Source organism: Trichomycterus rosablanca, chromosome 6 (genome assembly GCF_030014385.1).
Source record: "Trichomycterus rosablanca isolate fTriRos1 chromosome 6, fTriRos1.hap1, whole genome shotgun sequence".
NCBI classification, from domain to species: domain Eukaryota; kingdom Metazoa; phylum Chordata; class Actinopteri; order Siluriformes; family Trichomycteridae; genus Trichomycterus; species Trichomycterus rosablanca.
In genome coordinates, this window is record NC_085993.1 from 33,854,692 (window position 1) to 33,874,885 (window position 20,194).

General features: G+C 39.2%; 1 protein-coding gene across 1 annotated transcript in view; it reads right to left on the minus strand.

The window, feature by feature from the left end:
* The window catches only part of myo10l1 (myosin X, like 1), a 73,282-nt gene that overhangs the window by 26,453 nt on the left and 26,635 nt on the right, over positions 1-20,194 (minus strand). The window contains exons 3-17 of the mRNA XM_062996881.1: positions 17,027-17,185; positions 13,235-13,422; positions 12,347-12,475; positions 11,922-12,046; positions 10,869-10,882; positions 10,669-10,753; positions 9,407-9,513; positions 7,454-7,583; positions 6,505-6,623; positions 4,156-4,302; positions 3,939-4,039; positions 2,399-2,465; positions 2,192-2,284; positions 1,848-1,916; positions 1,686-1,768 (exon numbers count right to left, since the gene is read on the minus strand). Of these exons, the coding sequence (XP_062852951.1) occupies positions 1,686-1,768; positions 1,848-1,916; positions 2,192-2,284; positions 2,399-2,465; positions 3,939-4,039; positions 4,156-4,302; positions 6,505-6,623; positions 7,454-7,583; positions 9,407-9,513; positions 10,669-10,753; positions 10,869-10,882; positions 11,922-12,046; positions 12,347-12,475; positions 13,235-13,422; positions 17,027-17,185 (1,616 nt within the window). The remainder of the gene's footprint in view (positions 1-1,685; positions 1,769-1,847; positions 1,917-2,191; positions 2,285-2,398; positions 2,466-3,938; positions 4,040-4,155; positions 4,303-6,504; positions 6,624-7,453; positions 7,584-9,406; positions 9,514-10,668; positions 10,754-10,868; positions 10,883-11,921; positions 12,047-12,346; positions 12,476-13,234; positions 13,423-17,026; positions 17,186-20,194) is intronic.

Genomic DNA, 20,194 nt, shown 5'->3' on the forward strand with positions numbered 1-20,194 from the left:
CAAATATTTTATTATATCTTTTCATGGGACAACACTATAGACATGAAACTTGGATATAACTTAGAGTAGTCAGTGTACAACTTGTATAGCAGTGTAGATTTACTGTCTTCTGAAAATAACTCAACACACAGCCATTAATGTCTAAATAGCTGGCAACATAAGTGAGTACACCCCACAGTGAACATGTCCAAATTGTGCCCAAAGTGTCAATATTTTGTGTGACCACCATGATTATCCAGCACTGCCTTAACCCTCCTGGGCATGGAATTCACCAGAGCTGCACAGGTTGCTACTGGAATCCTCTTCCACTCCTCCATGATGACATCACGGAGCTGGTGGATGTTAGACACCTTGAACTCCTCCACCTTCCACTTGAGGATGCGCCACAGGTGCTCAATTGGGTTTAGTCCATCACCTTTACCTTCAGCTTCCTCAGCAAGGCAGTTGTCATCTTGGAGGTTGTGTTTGGGGTCGTTATCTTGTTGGAAAACTGCCATGAGGCCCAGTTTTCGAAGGGAGGGGATCATGCTCTGTTTCAGAATGTCACAGTACATGTTGAAATTCATGTTTCCCTCAATGAACTGCAGCTCCCCAGTGCCAGCAACACTCATGCAGCCCAAGACCATGATGCTACCACCAACATGCTTGACTGTAGGCAAGATACAGTTGTCTTGGTACTTCTCACCAGGGCGCCGCCACACATGCTGGACACCATCTGAGCCAAACAAGGTTATCTTGGTCTCGTCAGACCACAGGGCATTCCAGTAATCCATGTTCTTGGACTGCTTGTTTTCAGCAAACTGTTTGCTGGCTTTCTTGTGCGTCAGCTTCCTTCTGGGATGACGACCATGCAGACCGAGTTGATGCAGTGTGCGGCGTATGGTCTGAGCACTGACAGGCTGACCTCCCACGTCTTTAACCTCTGCAGCAATGCTGGCAGCACTCATGTGTCTATTTTTTAAAGCCAACCTCTGGATATGACGCCGAACACGTGGACTCAACTTCTTTGGTCGACCCTGGCGAAGCCTGTTCCGAGTGGAACCTGTCCTGGAAAATTGCTGTATGACCTTGGCCACCATGCTGTAGCTCAGTTTCAGGGTGTTAGCAATCTTCTTATAGCCCAGGCCATCTTTGTGGAGAGCAACAATTCTATTTCTCACATCCTCAGAGAGTTCTTTGCCATGAGGTGCCATGTTGAATATCCAGTGGCCAGTATGAGAGAATTGTACCCAAAACACCAAATTTAACAGCCCTGCTCCCCATTTACACCTGGGACCTTGACACATGACACCAGGGAGGGATAACGACACATTTGGGCACAATTTGGACATGTTCACTGTGGGGTGTACTCACTTATGTTGCCAGCTATTTAGACATTAATGGCTGTGTGTTGAGTTATTTTCAGAAGACAGTAAATCTACACTGCTATACAAGTTGTACACTGACTACTCTAAGTTATATCCAAGTTTCATGTCTATAGTGTTGTCCCATGAAAAGATATAATGAAATATTTGCAGAAATGTGAGGGGTGTACTCACTTTTGTGATACACTGTACATTTGTACATATACAGGCAGATGTTGACTTGTATTTTGTTCCTGTGTTGTATGGACATTGTTTATGTGTAATTTGTGGCTGGCTGGACCAAGCAAGTGTGCCGTTTGTAAAAAATAAACATGTTCTAACCTGCTGTCCTTCAGCATGTTCAGTATATCATCTCTAAATGTGTCTCTGTTTTTCTCCAAGATCCCTCTTACATTATACAGGACCTGAAAAAGGGATACATGCTGCTAAACAAAAAGAACATTTTGGAAATGTATTTAAAGAATTGTAAGAATGAAACCCTACCTCTCCAGCATAGTGCTTAATGCCAAACTGATGATCTGCCAGTCTGGGCTTTACATAGTATGGATTTGTCTGTAAAGGCGTGAAACACATAAGTTTGTAGGTGCACATATATAAACGGTACATATAAAAGTACTCAAAGAAAGTACACAGACATAAATCAGAGCATCCAGAATGACTGTCACACTTAATTCAGTGCAGTTGAATATAGTGCTTTAGATCAAAAGTAATTAAACCATCTATAAAATTACCAGCACTAAGTTTGCGACCAGGATTAATGCAATGTTAATAAATAAGGATGTGTGTGCATGTATGTGCAAGTGTGCTTGTGTGCATGTGTAACGCACAGAGTGGCGACTGTGTAGCTTCTCCAGCAGAGTGAAGTCGGTGCCTTTAGGAAATCGGCTCTCCTCATTTACTAGTGCCAGCATGCCCAGTTTCTAAACATAAGACATCATTACACTTATTACCCATGATGTTTATTTATAGTTTATTCTTTTTTCATGTTTTAATAAATACTACTACATGTCTGATCCTAATTAGTGGGTGATTACTTTTTCAATCAGGTCCAGGCACTCTGCATTGTCCATCCAGTCTATGGCCTCCCACCGGATGCCCTCCCTGCAAACCACAAGTACAGGTAAATACATAGTGATCAATAATTACCATATTTAAATCATCCAAAGGTTTAAAAATCCATGGGCAGTTCCCCCCACTTAAATAGTTTATATTTTTAGAAACACTTTCATTGTTCTTTGATATTCATTGATTTCAAACAGAATGTAGTTTTACATTTACAATTTATATGTTTTCTAAGGAATTTGATTTCTAATTGGAGCCAAGTGAATCAAAAAATCATACAAGGTAAAAATTTTCTTTGCAGTACCTGGAACTGGAGGAATAAAACAGAAATCTGGCTTTAAAAAATGTAAGACACTTGTCTACAAAAGTGAGTGCAAATAGATACATTCAGTTCTGAATTTATACACAACACATGAAAAGAGTTCATATGTATGAAAGTGTACCTAGAATTACCACTAAATATTATGTACATATATTTCAATCCAGGCCCGTTTCCAATCAAAGGAACTTATATTGTCTTAGAGTAAAAACTCAATTGTCCGACATTTGTGTGGCGAAGTGGTTTAAAAAGCTTGCCCAGCACTTTCAAGTTTTAATTGCGAATTCTCATTTTCTCCCCATTTCTCCCGACTTTTTAGCACGTCCAATTGCCTGATGGTGCCACGCTTCCTCTCCACTAATGCCGACCCCCGCTCTGATCTGAGGAGAACAAAGCTAACCCACGCCCCTTCCGACACATGGGCAGCAGCCGTATGCATTTTGTCACCCACACTAGGCGAGTGCATATATGTGAATCAGCCTTGTGTATGGAGAGACACACCCTGATCCGCACTCTTTCCCCGCCTTTGTGCAGGCGTCATCAATCAGCCAGCAGAGGTCGTAGTTCATCAGTTACGAGGAGTCCCTAGCTGGCTTAATACCCCACCCCTATACGAACAACTGATGGCAGAGCTGAGATTCAATACGATGCATGCTGCGCCACCTGAGCGGCCACATTTGACTATTTTTAATAGTGAAAATGCTGTATAATGCCAGAGCATATTTTTGACCTACAGCCATTTTTGAAGAGCAAGCCCAGTGTCCATGGAGCTAGAACAACTTAAACAGCCTGAAAAGGAGCATTAAAGTTTTTCTGCTTTGCTACACACATTAATTATGAAGAACTTCAGCAATCACAGATTATAATATAAATATACTACAAAAATATTTTATTATAAAAATTTAGTGAAAATTATAGCATCTGTGGACTCAAATAAGGGAGTCTGGGAAATGTAGTCAGTAATACATTGTAATAATAATAATAATAATAATACATTTTATTTATATAGCGCTTTTCAAGATACTCAAAGACGCTTAAAACACTTAAATAATAAAACAGTCAGGTACAATCTCTACCACACACAGTAATGCTGGATTTTTACAGTATATTTCTTTAGTTAGTGGACAATTGATCACATAAATGTGCGTGACCAATCATCTTATCTAAACATTTGTTTACAATAAAGTCATTACCTGTTGTACTCAAGCTGCTCCAGAGAGAAGATGTGCTTGTTAAAATACTCCTGCAGCTTCTCATTAGCGTAATTGATGTTGAACTGTTCGAACCGGTTCACCTGTAGAACAAGATGTGTGTGTGAAAGACACAAGTGTTAAAAACAACTTATATGCATCACTAGTAAGATGGACACTCATAAAATAGAAATGCACCCAGAAACTGTGTATCTCTTACCTCAAAGTTCTCGAAGCCGAAAATGTCAAGGATGCCAATAGATTTGAAGTTGTTTTTGCCACTAATCTTCTGATTTATGCGTGTGATGATCCAGGAGAAGCACTGAGAGTACAGCGCCATGGCAACTGAATCCCGTGAATCTATTGCCTGATCATCAGGAGAACAGGAGAATACAGTGACAATGCAGGAATAAACATATTATGTACAACATTTTTCAGCGGTGTTCTCACGATCTTAGTTAACAATGCTATGGAGACTAATACACCACCATATCATGCCATAACATAACAGACCTGAAGTTTTAAATGCCTGTAAATTTGCCTGTAAATGTTTTTTAAAATATTTGCCATATTTACAGATTTGGCTCAGGTTCATGCTTCCTACAGTTGCCGATTCCTTACTTTAAGTTAAAAAGTAGTCATATTCATGCTCAATATTGTGTTCTTCACCTAATAGAATCTGAAAATCTTTTTGTAGCTACATGATTAACAATCACAAAAAGAACACGTTCAGCAGCAACCATGTTACAACCTGCCATCACCTTTGTTTAAGTTGAAGTAGCATTTGTGTTATATGTTCATGTGCATTATCTGTGTATAAAATAACTGTGTGGATCAGTATTGCAACATTTTGCCACTTGCAGATTAACATCACATATATACAGTGTATCACAAAAGTGAGTACACCCCTCACATTTCTGCAAATATTTCATTATATCTTTTCATGGGACAACACTATAGACATGAAACTTGGATATAACTTAGAGTAGTCAGTGTACAGCTTGTATAGCAGTGTAGATTTACTGTCTTCTGAAAATAACTCAACACACAGCCATTAATGTCTAAATGGCTGGCAACATAAGTGAGTACACCCCACAGTGAACATGTCCAAATTGTGCCCAAATGTGTCGTTGTCCCTCCCTGGTGTCATGTGTCAAGGTCCCAGGTGTAAATGGGGAGCAGAACTGTTAAATTTGGTGTTTTGGGTACAATTCTCTCATACTGGCCACTGGATATTCAACATGGCACCTCATGGCAAAGAACTCTCTGAGGATGTGAGAAATAGAATTGTTGCTCTCCACAAAGATGGCCTGGGCTATAAGAAGATTGCTAACACCCTGAAACTGAGCTACAGCATGGTGGCCAAGGTCATACAGCGGTTTTCCAGGACAGGTTCCACTCGGAACAGGCTTCGCCAGGGTCGACCAAAGAAGTTGAGTCCACGTGTTCGGCGTCATATCCAGAGGTTGGCTTTAAAAAATAGACACATGAGTGCTGCCAGCATTGCTGCAGAGGTTGAAGACGTGGGAGGTCAGCCTGTCAGTGCTCAGACCATACGCCGCACACTGCATCAACTCGGTCTGCATGGTCGTCATCCCAGAAGGAAGCTGACGCACAAGAAAGCCCGCAAACAGTTTGCTGAAGACAAGCAGTCCAAGAACATGGATTACTGGAATGCCCTGTGGTCTGACGAGACCAAGATAAACTTGTTTGGCTCAGATGGTGTCCAGCATGTGTGGCGGCGCCCTGGTGAGAAGTACCAAGACAACTGTATCTTGCCTACAGTCAAGCATGGTGGTGGTAGCATCATGGTCTTGGGCTGCATGAGTGTTGCTGGCACTGGGGAGCTGCAGTTCATTGAGGGAAACATGAATTCCAACATGTACTGTGACATTCTGAAACAGAGCATGATCCCCTCCCTTCGAAAACTGGGCCTCATGGCAGTTTTCCAACAGGATAACGACCCCAAACACAACCTCCAAGATGACAACTGCCTTGCTGAGGAAGCTGAAGGTAAAGGTGATGGACTAAACCCAATTGAGCACCTGTGGCACATCCTCAAGTGGAAGGTGGAGGAGTTCAAGGTGTCTAACATCCACCAGCTGCGTGATGTCATCATGGAGGAGTGGAAGAGGATTCCAGTAGCAACCTGTGCAGCTCTGGTGAACTCCATGCCCAGGAGGGTTAAGGCAGTGCTGGATAATAATGGTGGTCACACAAAATATTGACATTTTGGGCACAATTTGGACATGTTCACTGTGGGGTGTACTCACTTATGTTGCCAGCCATTTAGACATTAATGGCTGTGTGTTGAGTTATTTTCAGAAGACAGTAAATCTACACTGCTATACAAGTTGTACACTGACTACTCTAAGTTATATCCCAGTTTTATTTCTATAGTGTTGTCCCATGAAAAGATATAATAAAATATTTGCAGAAATGTGAGGGGTGTACTCACTTTTGTGATACACTGTATATATCAGTAATAATACCAGTACTAAGAAAATATTAGATTAGTGCATCTCTATATAAAACAAGAAGCAGTCTTAAATGTGTGAGTGTGCATTACTTGTTCTATAGTCAGTGGGGAGCAGATCTCCTCTCCTCTGAGGATCATGGAGCGCTGTGTTAAAACTTCAGATAACTGAAAGCAGTCCAGACCCAGCAACTCACTTACATTGGTCACAACTACAGAGAAAGAGCAAGATGATAAGATTTCTTATTTACTTTAATTCTTTCTCTTTTGTAATGATGAACATTTAGTATATGTAAAATAACAGGAAATGAGCGACTGAATATCCCTTGGCTTATAAAATCAACTGATATGAGGGCATAGTAAAAAATTTTGCTTAGTGTTTTGTATGTATTTTAATTCTTCTCATAATTTTCAATTCAATTTCTTCATTGAAGAGCCTCAACCAATAAAACTCACTGTCAGTGTCTTGTCAATCTAGCCTTTTCTTCCTCAGGAAAGATGACAAGATCTGTTAAGTGCCCAAACAGGCCAGTGGCACAGCTTAAACACAATCCTGCAGTCACATTTACTTCCCTTTTCTCCTATTTTAAGTCATAGCCATTCCCATTGCCCTTGATTTACTCAGCAGGGTTTTTTGGACCTGGAATCTGTTGCTTTGAGACAATGTTAACTGTAATAAGTGCTATACTAATAAATTTGATTTGACTTGGCTAGTCCACCACCGCTAAGATCCGTGTTCGAAACTCAGCAGTGCTTTCGGCCGACCAGGTGTCTATGAGGACATTATTGTCTGACATTAGTGGCTGAAGTTTTGGCAGTTTGCCCTGTCCAGGGTGTCCTTACCTGCTGCCACCTAGACCAGAATAAAGCGGTTGATAAAAATGAAATAATTTAAATTTCTGGAGCTTAATTGCATCTGAAAAATTTATATTTTTAAACACTAGTAAACTAATAATGTCTACCAAATAACTGACCATTTTAATATGAATCAAAATTCTTTAGCTGTGCCAAATAGTTCTAGAGGAGGGTTTATTATACACACCTTGCTTGGTGGTAATTTGAGCTCCACCTGCTGTCATAAACTCGATGTTGCCAAACTGCAGGACTCCTGACAGTAGCTTGAACATGTCTCTAATTTCCTCGTCTGTGAATTGCATCACCTTTAGTGCCTCCTACAATGAAACAGAGAGATCAGCGCCAGTCATGCATGTGACAAAATTCTAGTTTGTGAGGTATACTAACATTCAGATATTTTTAAGTTGGCACAGCTGGTAGAGTGGGTGCTGCACAGCAACATTTGTGTTCTCCTCATCTACTCCTGTTTCCTCTTACCTCTTAAAGACAAACAAAAACTAGATTTGCTGCTATAAATCACACCAAGGTGTAAATTGGTGAGTCTGCACAGAATGTACAGACTGCAGGGACTGCAATTAAACAGGCACATCTATAAAAGACAGCAAGTCAGCTTGCTACCAACATAGATATTCCACAATAGATTGTGTCTAGGCATAGCCTTACAACAGTGGTGATTTCTCTAAGACTGCACGAACTTCTCATACATTCCCTTAGCGTCAATGCATTTGCCCGCAGAAGCTGAGCGTCTATTCACTTCAATGGGACTGCATGGAAGGGTTTTTTCCATTGCTTCGAAACTCGCCGGTCATTGGATAAATGCCACGATTTTGTCCCGCCCCCGGACGCTGAGCGTCTCTAGGGGTGAATGGAGCTGTGGGCGGGTCTGGACGCTGAGCCTCTGCAAGATGATTGGAGGATCAGTCGAAAGGCTGAATCGCGTTTTGATTGACAGCTAGTTTGATCTCTACACCATCACTTAATCACTGGGAGCTTCATTGACAGCTAGTTTGATCTCTACACCATCACTTCATCACTGGGAGCTATAGTTGTAACAAGCCCACCGGTCATGGAGATCCAAGGCGTGGCTCAGTTATAGAATCATCTCTTTCTGTCTTCCCAAAGTTGGCAGTAGAGGAGGCATTGAGGCACAGATGACTAACATATCAGAACATCATAACTGACAAGGCAGCTGTGCCATATTGAGCATTAATTAGCTCCAGGAGAAAGGGTTTCTATATATTGGGCCAGTGGGCCAGTGATAGCTCAGTGGTTAAGGTACTGGACTAGTAAACAGAAGGTTGCCGGTTCAAGCCCCGCCACCACCAAGTTGCCACTGTTGGGTCCCTGAGCAAGGCCCTTAACCCTCAATTGCTCATTGTGTAAGTCGCTTTGGATAAAAGCGTCTGCTAAATGCTGAAAATGTAAATGTAAAATATTGCCATATAGGAATGATTTCTATATATTGCCAGCTACTTTGTTTGACAATATGTTTTTCTGAAACAATGCCAGGCTCAACCAAGTCCATTTTTGCTGCAAGTGTTTTGTGTCTTTTAATTGTTTTTTTATTTCCTATATTTTGGCCACCACATTTATTTGTATTTATCCCCTTTATTTGTATTGTTCTACCTTGGTCGAGCATCCTGCAATTGGGTTCATTTTTAATTCTTGCAGCAATGCATGGCCTATCCTGTTACAGTAGTAACCAGAGGTAACATAGAGAGAAAAAGTACTCGGACACTAACAGAAGAATGGAATTAAACCCATATCCTAATGTCCCATGTTGCTGTGTGACATCTACAGTACCAGCAGTTAATAACAATTATTTACAATGTAAAGCTGCTTGGGACAATATTACAGAACTGCAGCTCTTAAAGTTCCAGTATAGTTAAATAATTATAAGTATTACTAAATTATAGTATAGTAAATTTACTCCAATAAGTTCAAGTACTAAATGAATACATTTCTAGCCAAGCCCCATCAAAAATGTTTTTCAGATTTTCTGGCCTGCATATAATTTGGAAGCACAAAACAAATGCATACAGTAACAATAAAAAAAACAAGGTACTCTGGTTCAGATTAGGTAAACAGAAATGTAAAAACACACTCAATCATCCCACAAACCATTGCATTAGCTCTTTACCATGACACTTTCGTAGAGCTTCTTATCATCCAGATTCTTATCCTTCACACACCCAGACTGGCTCAGATAGTGAAATGACTCTGGGGGGTCGGCAAGGTAATATGTTTCTGCACAAAAAATGGAAAATACATGATCTGGTATGTATGATTCAGTACACTAGATTTAACACAAAACTATGGGGTTCAAGTACATGATGTCAGCAGTTAATTACTTAATGTTTATTTACATATATATTGGAGAAACCACATAAAAAACACAAGCTTTTTATATAGTCACCACATTTCAGACATCTATTAATTATGGTACACATAACAAACAGCCCTGTGTACACGTTTGCAGGCTTTTTGTTCTTTGTGAGGACCTTTTTTTTAACAGTCTTTAGATGAAAAAGAAAACCCCATTATTATTACTATTTAATTCATGAAGTTATTTACATTTATTGCTAACAGATAAATGAAATCAATTATAAATATAAATTAGATGCTTAATATATCAACATGCAGCCCAGTTGCTTGATGACATTATCAATTGCCGTTCTTGATGCAGATAATTTTTCACTATCCATACCGCTAAGCATTATTCCTTGATAGCGCTGGCCTGCTCCAGAGGTCGCCGCTGCTCTCTCTGATGGCACAGAGGTTGCTGCCCTGCTGCCTAATAGCACTCCCCTGTGCTGAGGTCACCACCCTGCTTCCTGACGGCACTGCTCCGTTTTCTGAGGGTTTAAAGTTCACAGCCCTGTTCCCTAATGGCGTCACTCTGTTCCCTGATCTTCTGGCATATAGAGAAGGCAATTCATCTACCTGTGTCCACTTCCTCTCTTTGCTGAAAACACTTTCTGTGCCCACAAGGACATAATTTTTCTTCCTCCATCTTCTGTCCAGTTTGCTGACCTGCCAGAATGCAGGTTCCATGGTTCCTGATGCAGGTCCCCTGACAAGGCATTTTAGTCTTGTCACCAGTCCTATAGTCCTGTTGTCATTTCAAACTGGACCTTTAGTCACCGATCCTGGCGTGTGTATTTATATCCTTTGTGTCCTTTTGTCAGATGCAAAGGATTGTATTGTAAAGTTGTACGATAGGGTTATTTGAAGAGTTATTGCTGCAATCTCTATTGCTGAGATGAAAGCTCATGTTTAACCAGTTTTTAGCCTGAACAGAAATCCAAGGTTCCGAATTCTGAACATTCAGCTTCAAGCTAAGCTTCGATTATCATGTAATTATTTATTGCTTGGCTGATGTGATTGTGCTTGCTTATTTACCTTTTTGTGCTTTGTCTGCTCCAGCTAGTAGAGCATAAAATATGTGGTAGTTTCTTTCTCCGGGGTTTTGTCTTACCACACGGTTCTGGAAAGCAAATTTGCAAAGATGCTCAACACTTTGTTTCTTTGACGCTTATGGCAGAAATAATAATTGGTCATCTACAGTTAAATAAAGGATACAAAAATGTCATTTGTCTTACCTTTTCAAGCAAATCTAAGAAAGCAACGTTAAGGAAAACAACAAATCAAGACAGACTGACCCTTCACGTAGGCAGCTTAATAGATTCTAATTGACTAAGAAGTCTAAGTGGGCATAAATGTAAAAAAATATAAATATAAATAATGATTTTTATAATTGTACTAAGTTTAGATTAAAGTAAAGGCTAACAGTATTTAACAAAAAACCTAGAGTACAGTAATGTCTGTATGCCTTGCTCATCAACTCAAAATAGTGCAACACACCACATCACAGAAACACTGTAGTGTTTATACTCAGGCTCACAGAAAATGTTTGTTCATGAACAATAGTAACAGAGAGCAAAGCAAAATCTGTCATCTCACACCAATAATTCCATGTTTTAAAGAACACTTTTTAATTTTACTTAACCTTTTTTTTTTTTGTTGTAGTAGTTTCTATAGTTGTAACGGGGTGGGTCATGGCTCACTACGGAGTGCCAGGTCATGCTCTGTACCTGCGAGAATTAATATATGGACTCAATATGCAGCCTGCTTAACCAAGGTGAAAAAATAATGTGAGAAAAGAGAAGTGGTGCAATGAAAAGAAGATATACTGTAAATATTAAACTGTTAAAGAAACATGACCGTTATATTCCTAGAGATGTAGGGGTGTCCCCACAGCAAAATTAGACTGGATAACACTCTCCAATTGCGTTCTTATGCAAGAAACCTTTAGGATTTTTAATTATTCCGAATGAGCAGAACCGATTCAAAATGTAGCCGCATGCTGAAGCTGTGCCACATCACACTACTGCCACCAATGTTTTTCTGTAGCTGCTTGCATCTTAAAATCCTGAAGGATTAAGCCAAGTTGGTTGTCTTACTTTTGGTTTGCTTGTGATTTTGCACAGGACTGGTTAAGAAACCACCTGCTGTGCACCAATTTGTCCAAAAAATTTCTATATACCAATGTGCAACAAACTAAGCTGTGATGTAGCATAATATTCCGTTACTGGGTAACTGATTACATATACAGGGTGGTGTGTTGATCATGTATTTGTAGGTCAGAAGGATACAGTCCACAATGCAGCCTCCTTGGATGTAGCCACACTGAGAGAAATGAAGCTGGATGAATTTCCCAAAGCGACTGGAGTTGTTGTTGTAAACTGTTTTGGCATTTCCAAATGCCTCCATGATGGGACTGAAAAACAAAAAGCCAGAAAGACATTGCTCTTTTATACATATTGGTTTCTTTAGAGAGAGAAAATCATGTCAACAGGATTGATATGCTATGTGTATACATGATACTCTTAGGCCCCTGTTCCTAGCCTGTCCTGAATAAATAATATTATTATTTAATGGCTTGCTCTGTATTCGGTCCCAATTGATTGTTGCTTTGGGTAAAAGCGTCCGCTAAATGTCATAAATATTACATAAATATCATAAGCTGTAGATGTAAGTATGTGTATATGTATATTTGTAAACATATGTGTAATATCACCTGCTCTGTACAATGGCTTGCTCCACATGGGCTGTTTGTTCTGAAGCCCCAGCTGAATTTTGGCTCATGACAGACAGGAACTGCAGGAGAAGTTTTGTGCTCTCTGTTTTACCAGCCCCACTTTCTCCACTGAAACACACACACAAACACACAAACAAATAGATACAAATGACATTTAGCTGACAGTTGTCTTTCCAAATCGAATGCAGTAGCCTGGATCTCCTATAGAACAAAATTAATAAAGCTCAGCCTTAAGGCTATAGGTGGAAACAAGATTAGCACACTAGATTAAATGCCAGCAAGAGGGAATCACATTTACCAACAATCATGGAAGACTGCAGCTAGTACAGACATGGATGGCATTTGATTATATTAAATAATGGTTAAAAGTTTGCCTAAATGTAGTTACTTAGCCACAACATGTTTGGTGTCCAAACGTTCCTCCTATATTTTGCACTGAAGCTACCAGGATGAATTGGCTAACAAATATGCAAAGCTTAATGCTACCAGTTGAGCAAGTTCCTACCAAAATCATTGTATACATGCCTCTAAGTAGCATTATGCAGTGTTGGCTAAATGGTTATTGTACTGGATTATTAAGCAAAAGATTAAAAATTCAAGCCTCTTAAACTTTGACTGTGAATGTGTGTGAGTGTGCCATAGTCGGCCCTGTTCAGAGTATTCTCTCACTTAGTGCCATATCAACAGCAACCCTGACTGATAGTAGGTGTACTATAGCCTAACCTGGAAACTATAAGCTATATTTAGATCCAGTGCAAAATAAGAAAACCTTTAAACACCAAACATGTCTTATCTGAGTGGGGTTAGGGGAAGTATGCATACAAGTCATTATTAAAAGATTTTTTCATTATGGAAATGAAGTTGTACCTGATAAGCACGCATTGGCTGTCATGTCGTTTCCAGAGGCATCGGTAGCTTTCGTTGGCCACAGCAAAGATGTGGGGTGGAAGTTCACCAATGTGATGTTGACTGTAGAGCTCTACTGAGGAGGGGTCATACATGCCTGTAATCGGCTTATAGGGGTTCAGTGCTGCCAAGATGGAGCCTATGTTAGTCTGAAAAAGAAAAAAATAGAAAATATAGAAAGAGAAAAAACAGTTTGTTGCTCTCCTCCTTTTTTCCTCCCGATCAGGGCCTAATCAGGGCCATTCAATGACCACCACATACATGGCAACCACACTACCTCTGATATATGTAAAGCCACAGGTACCTCCAACATGTGTAAAGCCCATAGAGAGCTTCACCACACCCAGAGGACTACGCTATTTTTGCCATATTCCTATACCGTTTGAGCAACGAGAAGATTGTGTCTTGAAAGAAGCCTTAGTTAGTTGCTTTTTTAAAGCACAGTAAGTTCCTGTAACCTTGTGTAGAATTATGAGTGTTATATTTCTGAGACTATAAGCTAAATGCGTGTAAAGATTGTTTGATTATAGATCATGATTAGGCATTCATTCATTTACTCATTCTCTGTTTTACCACCGCTTCATCCTATCTCTTCAGGGTAATGGTGGGTCTGACTCAAAATTAGCATTAGACTGCATGTATTTGGACTGTGGGAGGAAACTGGAGCTCCCAGAGGAGCGCAGACAAAGGGAGAACATGAAAACTTCAATCAAACCCAGGACCTTCTTGATGTAAGGTGGCAGTGCTACCCAGCAAGCCACCATTCTGCCACATGATTAGGCAGAAAAAGTAATATGATTTCTTGTTGTAACACAAACTGACATTAATAAAGGGCTTTCCCCACAAACCTGCCAGACTGTCAAGCACAATTACATACCAGAGAGAATAAAACCTACTGAATTGGAAAACAGAAAAAATATCTTACAACAAGAGCACAAGTTTCATTGATGTAAAACACCAGTACAGCCAGGAGTGTAGCAGCTGTATTAAAAGTAGGTAACACAAAAAAGCCATAATGCATATTAAAAATACAAGGAACTGTCAGCAACTTCACTATACCAATGTATCAGGTGTGAGGACAATTGCTCTTACTATTTAGCTAAACCTTATTAAAAGATTGTAACATTTTAAAGAAGCTAGGGTTTCCTCAGTCTGTCGAAATTCATTCCAAAGCAAACTAAAGCATACAGTGTTTATTTTTACACAAATCTCTAATTTGAATAGGAACTGCAAAAATAAAAAGGTAAAGAAGGGTAATGTATCCATTAATATGAATATTCACTAACATTGTTTAACAAAACCATGCTGCATTACATAAAGTATCTGTTTCATAAAGGTACACATTGTGTATTATATTCAGATATGAGACGTTTTTCCTTCAACAGGAAACTTAATCAAAAGCCCTTTCCTTTTAACCTCTGACTGAGATGCTGTGAGTGAGTTGATCAGGAAGCTCTGGTCATTTACCCAGTTAATGTAAATCATAGAACCCAAACATTCTGAATACAAAGGCATAGAAAAAGAGACAATTATATAGAAAATTATAACCTATACAAACCTTGTATACCTTACTCACCAGTCACCTGAACTCCTGCACATTCATATAATTATCCAATCAGCCAAACATGTGGAATCAATGCAATTAATACAATCATACAAAAGCTTCAGTTAATGTTTACATTAAACATAAAAATGGGAAAAATGTGACTTTGCATCACTGCTGGTGCCAGACAGGATGGTTTGTAGGAAACTACTGATCTCCTGGGATATTTATGCACAAGGGCCTCTAACGTTTGCACTGAAAAAATATATAAGCAACAGTTTTGTGGGTGGAAGTGCTTTGTTGATGTGAAAGGTCAAGACAGAAAGGATACTATAACTTAAGTAACCATATCTTACAACTACAGTGTGCATAAACACACACATTCAACCTCAAGGCAGATTGGCTACAACAACAATAAATCATATCAGTTTCATTTCTGTTAGCCAAGAACAAAAAATTAAGCTACAGTGGGCACATGCTCACTAAATCTTGACAGTTAAAAATTAATGATTAACTTACATACAGTGGGGTCAAAAAGTATTTAGTCAGCCACTGATTGTGCAAGTTCTCCTACTTAGAAAGATGACAGAGGTCTGATCATGAGAACGATGAGCAAAAACCCCAGAACTACACGGAGGGACCTGATGAATGACCTGCAGAAAGCTGGGACCAAAGTAACAAAGGCTACCATCAGTAACACACTACGTCGAGAGGGACTCAAATCCTGCAGTGCCAGGCGTGTCCCCCTGCTTAAGCCAGTACATGTCCAGGCCCGTCTGAAGTTTGCCAGAGAGCTTATGGATGATCCAGAAGAGGATTGGGAGAATATCATGTGGTCAGATGAAACCAAAATGGAACTTTTTGGTAAAAACTCAACTCGTCGTGTTTGGAGGAAGAAGAAGAACCCAAGAACACCATACCTAATGTGAAGCATGGGGGTGGAAACATCATGCTTTGGGGCTGTTTTTCTGCAAAGGGGACAGGACGACTGATCCGTGTTAAGGGAAGAATGAACGGGGCCATGTATCGTGAGATTTTAAGCCAAAACCTCCTTCCATCAGTGAGAGCATTGAAGATGGAACGTGGCTGGGTCTTCCAGCATGACAATGATCCCAAACACACCGCTCGGGCAACGAAGGAGTGGCTCCGTAAAAAGCATTTCAAGGTCCTGGAGTGGCCTAGCCAGTCTCCAGACCTCAACCCCATAGAAAATTTGTGGAGGGAGTTGAAAGTCCGTGTTGCCCAGCGACAGCCCCAAAATATCACTGCTCTAGAGGAGATCTGCATGGAGGAATGGGCCAGAATACCAGCTACAGTGTGTGCAAACCTGGTGAAGACTTACAGGAAACGTTTGACCTCTGTCATTGCCAACAAAGTTTATGTTACAAAGTATTGAGTTGAACTTTTGTTATTGACCAAATACATATTTTCCACCATAATTTACAAATAAATTCTTTAAAAATCCTACAATGTGATTTCCTGGATTTTTTTTTCTCATTTTGTCTCTCATAGTTGAAGTGTACCTATGATGAAAATTACAGACCTCTCTCATCTTTCTAAGTAGGAGAACTTGCACAATCAGTGGCTGACTAAATACTTTTTGGCCCCACTGTATTTTGGCATAAACTACCTAAAACCATGAACCTAAATCCACAGACCCAGATGTTGGTGTGGGAAATGTTTTCCTAACACACACTGGGCCCTTAAATATCAATCAAGCAATTTTTAATGCCAAAGTCAATCTGTGTATTGTTGGTGTCTATGCACATCCCTTTATGATCGCAATTTATCCAGCTTATCATAGCCAAGTACTTTCAAGCTATTTTTGTTAACATGAAACAGTTTGGTGCACATTATCACCAGATCTAAATCCAACAGAGCACAACTGGAGTTTCAGCAGCATCAATGTGCAGCTGACAAATCTGCAGGAGTTAAGTGATGCAATCATGTCAAACTAACAGTCTAAAATCTAAAAACAGAATCCGTGCCTCAAAGAATTCAGGCTTTTCTGACACCAAAGTGGGCTCTACCCACTCCTAGTATAGTGTTTCTAATAAACAGATGATGATGATAAGGATGATAAGTAGTTTAAGTTCTGGTATGTCAGCCCAATGTATTGTAAACATTATACACATATTATAAAAACATTTATAATAAATCTGATTTGGTTGAAGAAACGTTTTAATAAAACATTGTTTTTAAATACTTACATATATGTGGTCTTTCTGATAGCGCTGGTGGAGGTTATGCATGATAGCAGCCTCATGGAGCTCAGCCAGTGTGGACATGTCCTCCACACCATCAATACTGCTCTGGTGCATGGGATACACCTTCTCCCTGCTAACCTCAGCCTGCTGCAGGTACAACACCTATACACAGAAGTAGAAAACAATGATCCTTACAACTGAACTGTATCTAATTGAATGATACACATTTGCTTTAGCAGGGAAAATTATTCTGCCATCCAAAGGGTGATGCTTCCTGATTTGCATCATGGATGACATTTCATAACAAAAGCATTATAATACCTATTATAAACAGCAGTCTAGTTTGGTTTAAGACTTGTGGTTGACCTGATGCTGGTACTTATATTTAGAAAGAAAACCTTGCAGGCACTGGCTGTAAGACTCACTCAGGATCTCATTGTTTGCGCTCCACTGGTTGAGAGACTAGAATGTAGATCATGCAATATTTTTTTTAAAGGCATATTTAAAGCATTGCAACATGACTGTGATAATAATAAACACATGATTTTAAATTCTGATGCATTCTGCTATATTACTTTAACAATCTTGATAGTTAAGCATTGCCATTTATTGTCTGTTAGCTCTCTGGCAAAATGCCATGGTCGCACTAGGTATATTAAACAGACATGACTTAACCATGTTTATAAGAGTTAAATGTACTAGATACTATGGACAATGGCTACACAGTTTTAACCGTATATTCCCGCTCGTTGCGATCTTCCTCAGCAGGTTTTTTGGCAGAACCAGCCATTAACCTTAGTACAATGGGTACCAGGGCTTTCTCCTATGTTGCACCTAAACTCTGGAACACACTTCCCACCCATATTCGAACATTGCAATCCATCGCAGAATTCAAAACGGCTCTTAAAACTCATCTTTTTAAACTGGCTTATTCACTTTAACATATCTTGTACTTTTTGTTTTATGCTTGTGTGTTGTGATAATTAGTTTGTTGTAGTTGTAATAACTTATTGTATGTTTTAATTCTTGTTTTAGTTGATGTAAGGTGACCTTGAGTGTCATGAAAGGCGCCAACAAATAAAATGTATTATTATTATTATTATTAGTTTTAAATTTCACAAACAGTTACTTGTGCTTCAAGTATAACACTGTTCCCCTTATAAATAGGCCACTTTGCAAAATAAATTACAATGGTACCTTAAAACTCGACATCAATTATCTCTGGAAGTGGCGTCGAGTTTAAAAGGTTTAAGAGTTTTAAGGTATTTTTCTCATGCTTTAACGGTTATTCCACACAAACGCAGATTCATCTCAAATTAATACTTATATTACCACACCGCTCAAGCCAAGCACTGAACAAACTGTCAGTCACACACACGTTGAGTTTAAGGTAAACCTCGAGTTTAAGTGTACAAATTTCTCGACGAAGGCTGTTGCGTTTTAAAGATTTCAAGTTTAGGGGACGTTGAGTTACAAGGTACCACTGTATTACATTAATTAGTATTGCTTCACTCTTTTGTTTTAAATAGTCTCATTACTGGTAGTTTCTTTGCCTTGTCTAGCCAGTGTCAACATTTAAAACAATACAAATATCAGCCCAATAAACTGGCCACTATATAAGATCTAAGATTGCTATAGCACTCAAGCAGAACTATACACAATAAAGAAAACCTATCAAATCATATAATTTTCACAGTGGGCTTGTAATGCCTGTAAAAAACAAGCTTCTGTTCCCTCTCAGCCTGTATCTGAATATTATATAAATCAAATGATCATGCTGCTCGTATCCATGGTAACCCTGAAGAGAAATTAATGTGTAATTCCTGAACAGAGAGCTGTGAGTATGAGAGACTGAAAATCAATACAGTCAGTAATGTGGTTGTGTGAGTAAAGTGAATTTATGTACTCTGATTCAGAGCCATTAAATCAGTCACACTGTTTGATTCACAAGAGCCAGTTCAGTCACAAACACTTTTACAGGCTTTGTTTACATACACGTTCAAGGAACATGTACGATATACAATATGGCCAAGTGTATTTGGATCCATCTCATAATTATTCAGTTGAGTTCTGTTTCAGCGAACAGCTGTTAAAGTACATTATACAAAATACATTTTATGCATTCAAATGGCAGCAATAGGTTGGAAAATGCATTTTTTGTTTACCAGCTCAGTCATTCAGATTCAGTCTAGACAACCAACTGAAGTGTAGGATGCTATGCTATGCTAATGCTATGTTATGGTGGGATTCAGAATAAAAAGGTAAGTAAAGCAAGAGATATCTTTTCTCTGGTTGGGTTTGAACAGATTCACAAAGTCAAACTGCCAGAAGAACTAACAAGGTCAGGAAAGCTCACAAGCAACCAGCAATTTAGTCAGTCTTAAAAATACTTTTACTCCAAATGGAGCATTTTAATGACATACAATTTAAAGCTTAATTTATTTAATTTACATTCATTTTACTAAACACTTCATTCATAGTGGGTTCAGCACCTGGAAACACTAGAGGCACAACAAAAATATACCCTAGAGAGATACCAGTCTATCTGTAAGTTTGTTACAGCATATGGCAGCATAATGATTAAAACACGTGCTGCCATGCAATAGATTGCCATCTTTTGATGATGTTTTGCTCTTTTAGCCACACATTGCTACAGTTTCCATTAACAAACATTGGCAGGTAAACGGGTTTTACTGCAGATCTTACTGACAGTCCTGCATTTATTATAAGAGATGCTACATTAATTTCCTTCGGGATTAATCCTTAATTTTGTTCGGGATTAATAAAGTATCTATCTATCAATTTATCTATCTATCTATTTCCAACAAGCTTTTGAAATTCTTGCCCCGTTAGAAATTATTTTTCTGTCAACCGTAAATGTTTGGGAGCAACAACAGCTCAGCCTTAAAGCCACGCACACTCACAACAAGGGTTTGATTACCAAAATGCCTTCATGGCATCAGAAGCTTCACAGATATCATTTTTGTGTGTCAAAAGCTTTATGAATTTAATTTTCATGCAGGTCTAAGATCAATATTTTACTGACTGCTTTATTCTGGTTGGAGCACTAATTTGTCAGGGCGACACACACATTCACTCACTCCCAATTTATCTTCAGCATGTTTTATAGACGTAGGAGACAACCCAAACTGGCACTGTTTGACATAATTG